We start from the raw sequence: 8998 nt of genomic DNA on the forward strand, positions 1-8998 counted from the left end.
TGAAAGGCTTCTGTATTTATCCCCAAATCAGAGGACTGAAGTCATGAAATTGCTAAGGACATATGTTCCGATGGAAAATCGACTGCAACGTTAACATTGAAAATATTGACTGCTTTTATTGAGGTACATTCAGATGGAACGGTTTCAATTGGAAAACAAATCAGATTTGATAAATGATCGTTTTTTAACAACCAGAAAAGAATGAAAAATCGCAATCCTGGCACTGAAAGAAGCTTGAAGTCGTGCACAAGTCCAATTGTCAAGTACGAACTAACAAATACCGACACGAGAAATGTTCCGTTCTCCACGTCGCAATTCGACCGATGGGCATTTTGGCGTGCGCGTGATCGAGCGCTTACGCGCACAAGCACGCGCGCGTCTCTCTCTCTCTCTCTCTCTCTCTCTCTCTCGCTGGCTCTCTCTCTCTCTCGCTGGCTCTCTCTCTCTCTCGCTGGCTCTCTCTCTCTCTCGCTGGCTCTCTCTCTCTCTCTCTCTCTCTCTCTCTCTCGCTGGCTCTCTATGTCTCTCTCTCTCTGGCTCTCTCGTTGGCTCTCTCTGGCTCTCTCGCTGGCTGTCTCTCTGGCTCTCTCTCTCGCTGGCTGTCTGTCTCTCTCTCTCGCTCATCATTGCTTGCCGTGGAGCCTTTCGGCCACCATGGGGAGTTGAAGTTGAAGGAGGGAGGGAGGGGTCCAAAGACGTCGGCTTCATTTCTTGTTTCTTTTCCCTCAACATTGACGCCAATGAAGTCTTCCTTATGCCGCCTTGCGGAGCAAGCACTCGGTGGGAGTCTCCCCAATGCGGTACGACACGGGGAACGGCCTCTCAGAGACGGTAAGACTTTTTCTGTGAGTGCGCGCGCGCGCGTCTGAAGCAGAAAAACACGGTGTGTGCGTGCGTGCGTGCGTGCGTGGAGGGAGGAGGGGGGGGGGTCTCTTGGAGCTCATGCTAACTAGCATGCTAAAGTAGCTAAGGAGCCAGCAGCCCGAGTAGAAAACGTGCTGCTCCGCTCTTTTTTTTGTTTTGTTTCTTGGTCATATCGCGGGCGACTTTGGGCACTTTTGGGAACCATTATTGTTTTCCTCCTCGATTAAAATGAGAGGCCGTGCAAGTGACGGACGAGGGGGTGTTTGCTTTTTCATTCTCATTCAGGCCGTTTTATGTAGTTGTGGAGTTTGTTGCTGTGCCCCCCCCCCCACACACACACACACACACACACACACGACACTACACCGCAGCGCAGCGCAGCACCCCATCCCCAGGCCAGGCCAGGCTAGGCCGGGCCATCCCATCCAATCTCCCTGGCTCCCTCCCTCCCTCCCTCAGGCCGCACAGCCTCGTCTCGCCAGGCCCAAGATGAATGAGATTGTCACTTGAAAGGCAGGCTTGGCACACTGTTGGTTTGGGCACGGCTTCAAGGCTAGTTAGCCACCTAGCACTAGCATGTTAGCCCTTCGCCTAACTTAGTCGCTCGCAGCGTTGCTATTAACGGGACTCGCTCGAAAAGTGGACTTTTGCTGCGTCTTTGACTCGGCATATTGGAACATAAATGGACGGCAGCAAACTCGTGCTAACTGTCACCATCGGACAGAATGCGAGACCGTGCTGGCTGTTGTTTGTTTAGCAAGGCTAGCAGCATTCCGGCTATTCTTGTATGCATTGTGCCATGTTGTGTTTGTTTCACACGGCACGGTAGCCGCCCGCCCGCCCGCCTACTCAGGAAAATGCCCAGACTCGGCATCTTTTTAGGATTGACAATTTACAAGACTGCCAGCGCGCTTTAAGTAGGTGTCACTTTCCCCGAGACCAATATGAAGAAAGTTACAACCAAATCTGGTGATAAACATCTTAATGTAGAGTCGATTGGAATGGAGATCTTGGGTGACTGGGTCTATTTTGTGACACGAGACCATTTGTTACAGTTTCCAGTACGATCTATCGCGCCGATAAAAGCTGATTTGAAACGTGTCTCGAGTTGTCTCAAAGTGAAAGGATTCATTTGATGAATCAAATGAACATTGTTCTGTTCCGCTTTGCTTACGAGCCTCGTTGTTATCCTACGCGCAAAAGGTTGGCAAGGGGAAAGCGTGCCAGAAACTCAAACCCGCAACCCGCGGTCACGATGAACTTTTTACCGTGCGGTTCCGTCCGGCTCCCAAACGTGCATCGAAGAACGACGACGAGTGAGCAAACCTTGTTAGAATGGATGAGGAAGGAAGGAATAAAGATGGCACACTTCTGAGGCATTTGAGTTCAAGTACTTGATAAAAGTCATGACATTAGCGTGGGAAATATGAGCCGCCGCAAGAGGATTGTTACCAACGCCGTAAGAATAGCTATCCAATTTGCAAAGCGCTCGCAGGCCCGAGGCAAGGCCATAAGAATAGATGGGAGCAAATGATTCCCTTTGTGACACCGAGCGCTAGCTATTCTTGTCTCCCTTTTTGCAGGGTGAATCGTTTGTCCACAAAATCATCGCTGCCGGGGCGAGTGTGACCTCTGCCGCCGCTGCCGCGCACAACCGCAAACATGAGCGTCGTCAGGGACTCGCCCGGGATCGGCTTCAGAGGCGGCGGGGTGCTGGCCCATTTCACGGAGGATGCGCCGCGGCCACCGGTCCCCGGCGAGGAGGGCTCTGACGTGGAGGCGCCCGCCCAGTCGGCGGCCGCCCGTCCCGGCGCGCCGGCGCCAACGCCCGGCTTTCCTCTCCCGCCGTCGGCCAAGACGGCCGACTCGTCCTCCGCCACGCCCCGCCGGCCCGACCTGGACCTGGGCTACGAACCGGAGGGCTCGGCCTCGCCCACGCCGCCCTACCTGAAGTGGGCCGAGTCGCTGCACTCGCTGCTGGACGACCAGGAAGGCATCCAGCTCTTCCGCAACTTTCTGTGCCAGGAAGGCTGCGCCGACCTGCTGGACTTCTGGTTCGCCTGCTCCGGTTTCCGCAAGACCAGCCCGGAGAAGCGAGCCAAGCTGGCCAAGGCCATCTACAGGAAGTACATCGTGGACGGCGCCGCCATCGTCTCCCGGCAGATCAAGCCGGCCACCAAGAGCTTCATTCGAGACTGCGTGGGGAAGCCGCATCCCGACCCCGCCATGTTTGAACAGGCACGTTTTCCCCGGTCGTCTGGCTTTGCCGCTGTCCCGTTTGACTCATTTGTTGATTTGCACATCAGCCGTCCTTTGCGTTCGCAAATGTTCACGTACGACTCCCTCCGTTGTCCGTCTCGCGCGGCAGGCCCAGACGGAGATCCAGGCCGCCATGGAAGAGAACACCTACCCTCTGTTCCTCAAGTCGGACCTCTACTTGGAGTACACGCGCACGGGCGGCGAGAGCCCCAAGCTCAACCCCGGCGAGCGGAGCCCGTCGTCGGAGCCCGCCAAGCCCGCGCCGGGCTGCCTGCCCACCCTGGCGGAAGACGAGGAGTGGAGGTGAGAACCTGCTCTGGGCGCCCGGTTCGAACCAAACCAAAATCATCACCAAAAAGGCTGACTTGTTGAAGATGCGGAGGCGGGCAGAGGGAAGCGGAGCGAGACAAAGAGCAGTGCGGGGTGGACACGGCGGCGGGAAGGCTGACCCACAGCCTGCTCACGCAGAGCGCTCCGCACAGGACCTCCACCGGCAGGCGGCGGCAAGACACCAGCGAGTACAGGTGAGTCTCCAAAGCGGAGCGGGCCGAAGGCTGCGCTCGCTCGCTCGCTCGCCGGACAACGCACGGGCTGGCTGTCGTTTTTGCTCGAATGGATGGGCCTCTTGACGAAGCGTGCTGATTAGGGTCTTCTTCCCTCTTTTGCAGACCCTGGAGAGAGCCGGTGAACCCGTATTACGCCAACATGGGTTACGCCCGCGCCCCCGCCACCAGCGCCAACGACAGCGAGCAGCAGAGCATGTCGAGCGACGCCGACACCATGTCGCTGACCGACAGCAGCGTGTAAGTCGTCGGCGCCCGCTTCCCGTCGCTACGCGTGTTGAGTTGCCCCCCCCCCCCCCTCTGGTGCGTGCAGAGATGGCGTTCCACCGTACCGATATCGCAAGCAGCATCGCAAGGAGATGCATGAAAGTGCCAAAGCTAACGGACGTGTGCCCCTACCTCATATACCCGTGAGTAGACGTTCTCGGCCGTGGGAAAACAAAGGAGAGAAAAGACCTGTGCAATTGTGCGTGCCACACAGCGCACGTATCGCATGCCAAAGGACATCCACGTGGAGCCCGAAAGGTTTGCCGCCGAGCTCATCCGGAGGCTGGACATGGTTCTCCGGGAGCGGGAGGCCGAGGAGCGACTGGAAGAGAGGCTGAAGCGAGTGCGACTGGTGAGCGTGCGCTAACGCCGTCCAGCCCCTCGTCAATGCTAACCCACGTCAACGCGCACAGGAAGAAGAAGGCGACGACGCCGACGTCGGCGGCGCCTCCGTGCCTTCGCACGGCATTTTGCTCCCGCTCCCTTCGTCCTTCCCCCCCCTCTACGGCGCCCACTACTCTGAGAACGCGGCGGCGTCGGCGTCTGTCGCCGCCTACGGCGGCCTGGCCTCCATGGGGGACGCGCACGACGACGACGACGACCCGGAGTCCATCTTGGACGAGCACGTGCAGCGGGTCATGAAGACGCCGGGCTGCCAGTCGCCCGGTGCCACCAATGCGGCCTCGGGAGGCCGACACACGCCGCCCAAATCGTCACGGTCGCCCGACGGGGGCGTCGGCCCGCCGCACCGGGCGGGGGGGCACGGGCTGCCTGCCGCCGGGGTCAAAGGTGAGCGAGCGGCAAACCGAACACAACAGAAGCCTCTCTCCCATCAAGAGAAACGAAGGCTGCGAAGTGTCCCGGGACCCGCTTGCTAATCATTTGAAGTGGTTTCTTTTGTTTGATTGGCCACCGTTCTGGCTGTGTGTCAGGTGCGCATCATCACAAGCAGCTGTACCATCACCGAGCACGAGAAGGCCCGGAAGAGGCTGCGGGCTCCCGGTCGCAGCCCAACTTCCCTTGCACCGGTGAGCCGGCCCTCCAATACGCCGCCCGCAGCCGCAACTACGCCGACGGCGCCGGAGCCAGCACCCTGGACGCAATGGGCTACAAGTAAGAGCCGCGAGCTGGCCGTCCCGTCCGCCCTTGCGCCTTTCCGTCCTCGTCCCGCCCACCGACCGAGCTCGCTCGCTCGCTCGCTGCGCCTTGTTTTGCAGCAGTAAAGGAAGCACGCTGTCGAGGCGAGGCAAGAAGCCGTCGGACGCCTCGGGCAAAGTGGACGATGGCCGCGGGATGGACGCGCAGGTGCCGCTGGAGGATCTGGAGAGGAATCAGAAGATCCTCCAGTGGATGATGGAGGGCGACAGGCAAAGAAAAAGCTCCCACGGGTGAGCCCCGCAAACATGACAACACAAATCCTGAATGATTGCTAGTACGTCGCAAAAACAGGTCAAACACCGATCACACAAATCCAAAAGCCGCTCGAGTAACGCAAACACCCCACCGAGATCCGAAAGATTGCTTTGGTTGACTCCGTCCCCGACCGACCGAGCGAGCTGAGCTGACGGTCTGCGCCTCTTTGCAGCGGCAGCGCCGGCAGCTCTCGGCGGACGGGGGGCAGCAGCGAGTCGCCGCGCCCCGCCTCGGTGGAGCGCCCCGGGGCCGTCCACCCGTGGGTGTCGGCCCAGCTGCGCAACAACCCTTCCTCGCCCTCCTCGGCGGCGCAGCCCTCGCACCCCTTCGTCCAGGATCCCGCCATGCCGCCCAACTCGGCGCCCAACCCGCTCACGCAGCTGGAGGAGGCCCGGCGGCGACTGGAGGAGGAGAGGCGGAGGGCGGCCGTGCAGCAAGCCAAGTTCAGGTGGGCCTCCAGGCGCAGGCACGCACGCGTGTGTGTGGATGGGTGGGTGGGTGGGGCGCGCGGCTGGCTGGCTGACGCACCTTTCCACCCACCGCAGGCACAAGTCTGGCAAGCGGCAAGTGTGCGACAACATGACGGTGGCCTACTACTTCTGCGGAGAGCCCATCCCGTACCGGACCTCCGTCAAGGGCCAGGTGGTGACCTTGGGCCAGTTCAAGGAGCTGCTCACCAAAAAGGGCCACTACAGGTAAGGTAGAACGAGGGGCAACTCCAATATGCATACGTGCCGAAATTGCGACGCTCATCTTGTAAGTTGTTTTGGAATGTGAATCTCTCCTTTTGTCTTGAACAAAGGAGTGTCTCTTGAATGTGCTTCTGGAGCACCTTTTAAATGTCATTTTTCTCATGAGAACGTTTTCTTTCGGGACTTTTTTTTCCTCGTATGTTGCCTAAAAAAAGATCCCGGGAGACATTTCCCTTTAAAAACGCTGCCACCAATCACACGATTGACAAAGTACAACTGGCACCGGACAAAAGTTGTCTTTGTGCTTCGGGTGTCTCTGCCGACGTCCTTCTCGAGACTCTCGTTGTCGCCGGCTAGAAAATGAAGTGACGTCGAACTTTCCTCTAGGTTTTACTTCAAGAAGGTGAGCGACGAGTTCGATTGCGGCGTGGTGTTTGAGGAGGTGCGCGACGAAGAAGCCATCCTGCCCATCTTCGAGGAGAAGATCATCGGCAAGGTGGAGAAGGTGGACTGAAAAGTCGGGCGGGAAAAAAACCACGGCAGGTGAAGCGGCACGTCAAGATGGAAGGGATGGACAAAGTGAAGTTTTGTCACCTTTGTCTAAAATGCCCGCCGCCCGGGACAAAATGTCGGCGGGTGATGTCATCTTGCGGACCGTCACTAACGACGCTGCTACTCCATCACGGAAATACCTTCGACCCTTGAACCTGCAGCACGATGCTGGGCGGAACCGAGGGAAGAAAGTGCGCGAGTCATGCGGGACGTCGGCTGGGCTGGGCCGGGCCGGGCCGGGCCGGCCGGCCAAGTTCTCCACACAACCAAAGCTACGTTTTCTTTTGTTGCCTTGTGTTCAAATTGATCTATGAATTGTGTATGTACAAGGTATGGTACTATTGGTGCAGCCTAGTTTGGACGTATCTCCTGGCGTTAATGTGCTATTATGGTGTAGGTTTTTGTCCCCCCCCCCCCGACCCTCTGCGTTTCTCACTAATTCCGTTGTTTTCCGCCACCCTTGTCCTGATTTTGTCCGGCTTTGTCTGTCCAATCCATCCAGCCAAAGAACGCAATGCTGCGCAGGTCCCGTTAACCGTCGGAAAGATCAGTGTCGCTCGCATTGACTATTCACATTTTGGGACTCCGATGCAAATTGACGTCTCTTAATTAGGGATGGGCTAGTATGGACGGACCATCTAGCAGCGGTCTAATTGGTACTGATAGCGACCGCTATTGTAGCAACTAGGAATTGGAAGACTAGAAAGTTGCCAATCATTTCATGTCATTTTAAGGAACTTATATACTTGGCTATCAAACCTTTGGGGCGGGGGGGCATTTTACATAGCAAACGTTTTAGTGGTATTAGGGACTGTTCAAGACTGGTATCGGTCTGGGGGGGGGGGGGGTGTTTCACACAACTGCATAAGAAAATTTTTTAGGGTGATTTTTTTTTTTATTTTATTATTACACGGGTGTACTATACCTGAGTGTGCATCACTCCAGAGTAGATTGGGGGAAATTTAGTTGACAAAAACTGAAACCAGAATGGGTAGAACTCAGCCTCTCATCCGAAATTCCCGTTATCTGATGGCGTTGACGGCAGCGAAGGAGTTGCGCTTGCTTGGGTTCGAAGTTTTTCATTTTAGTTTCAAATGACTCATTAGAACCCCGCACGGAATCGCGGCCAAAGGTCGCACCCTGGTCGGCCAGTGTGCCTTTTAGTGCTGTAAATAGTAACGACGCGGATGGCGAGTGCAAATTGGGGTTTGAGTCCGTGCTCCAGTTTTGCAAGTTGCGGGACCTATGAGAAAAGTGCCACTTCTAGTCCAAAAACATGGTACATGCTTTTAAGACATGTTATGCCTACTCGCCACACTTAAGACAAGCATGCGTGTCCAAATTTCTTCATGGAAAAAAAAGAAGTTGGACAACCCGCTGTTTAACATCTTATTTGACTCAATGTTGCGAAATCATGACAGTGTCCAATTCAGATCATGTACAGTACGTTCCACTTTGTTTGGAAGTGAATGAAATTTGTTGTCATTGCAAATTTTCTTTAGACACGCTTTCAAAACATTGCATGCCTACTTTTTTTAACGTGTAGGAAGAAAAATTGGATGCTAACTATATTTGCTATATTACCTTGAGTCAGATGGCAGGTATACTATTTTCTTTGTTTAGTTTTATTTAACTGAGATTTGAAGAAAAAAAGTTCAAATTTGGGCCCCCGCAAAAAAAATGGATCTATTGGTCTAGCGATGTAAAGTTACCCGTCATTGAAGGCAGCAAATTTGTTCGAATGTAAAACTGAATTTGGGAAGTTGAATGTTTTTTTTGTTTTTCTTACTTCATCGACTGTATGCGTGTCATGGTTAGCATTTTTTTTTTAAACGTATATTCGAATGTGTGGACCTCTGGAAAAAGTCGGGATCCCAAAGTGACGTCAACTTATGCCTTTATAAATTTTTAAAAATGATTTGTTTATGAAAAAATAATTTTAATACTAAGCATGTTCTGTATTTGTAACTGCCTTGCTAATGGATTTTTTTTTTAACACTAGCTAACATCTCGTCCTTGTTTCTGAAAAAACAGTGCCTTTTTTTTAATCCCATCTTTATTTTTGTTGATAGAAAAAAATATGACTATTTTCCCACTGCTTAATTAGTTTCGCTTCAAATGTGCCAAGCTCACTTGTCGCAATCATCCGGTTTTCTGTAAATATGTACATTATCATTTCATACACGCGCCACCGCAAGATGTCACTGTGCCGGTTCCACTTGTACATTTCTTTTCCAAAAAGGTACTTCATAAATAAAGATGTTGGCTAAATGGCCGTGCTGCTGCATAGTCATAAACATGAACAAACAGCTAAGAGGTTGTGCTCAAGTCGTGGGCCAATTTCGTCAATAGATGGCGCTCGAAAAAGACTACAGAAGAAGACGAAGC

General features: G+C 54.3%; 1 protein-coding gene across 3 annotated transcripts; it reads left to right on the plus strand.

Moving 5' to 3' along the window:
• Window positions 1-589: 589 nt before the first annotated feature.
• On the plus strand, window positions 590-8881 carry LOC147057534 (axin-1-like). 3 transcript variants are annotated; one of them, XM_085912835.1, is made up of 13 exons: window positions 590-831; window positions 2448-3102; window positions 3233-3426; window positions 3498-3647; window positions 3792-3926; window positions 4000-4096; window positions 4168-4305; window positions 4367-4742; window positions 4886-5066; window positions 5171-5341; window positions 5539-5814; window positions 5912-6061; window positions 6446-8881. In XM_085912835.1, exons 2-13 carry the CDS (start codon window positions 2527-2529, stop codon window positions 6570-6572), a joined length of 2571 nt encoding a protein of 856 aa, XP_085768961.1. In that variant the 5' UTR covers window positions 590-831; window positions 2448-2526; the 3' UTR covers window positions 6573-8881. The 3 variants fall into 3 exon arrangements, with proteins under 3 accessions (XP_085768961.1, XP_085768963.1, XP_085768962.1); XM_085912837.1 differs by having other exon boundaries at window positions 5174-5341; XM_085912836.1 differs by lacking the exon at window positions 590-831 and adding an exon at window positions 933-2323.
• The last annotated feature ends 117 nt before the right edge of the window (window positions 8882-8998 follow it).

The sequence above is a fragment of the Syngnathus leptorhynchus genome, chromosome 5 (genome assembly GCF_054491065.1).
Source record: "Syngnathus leptorhynchus isolate UIUO chromosome 5, UIUO_Slep, whole genome shotgun sequence".
In the NCBI taxonomy this organism is placed as follows: domain Eukaryota; kingdom Metazoa; phylum Chordata; class Actinopteri; order Syngnathiformes; family Syngnathidae; genus Syngnathus; species Syngnathus leptorhynchus.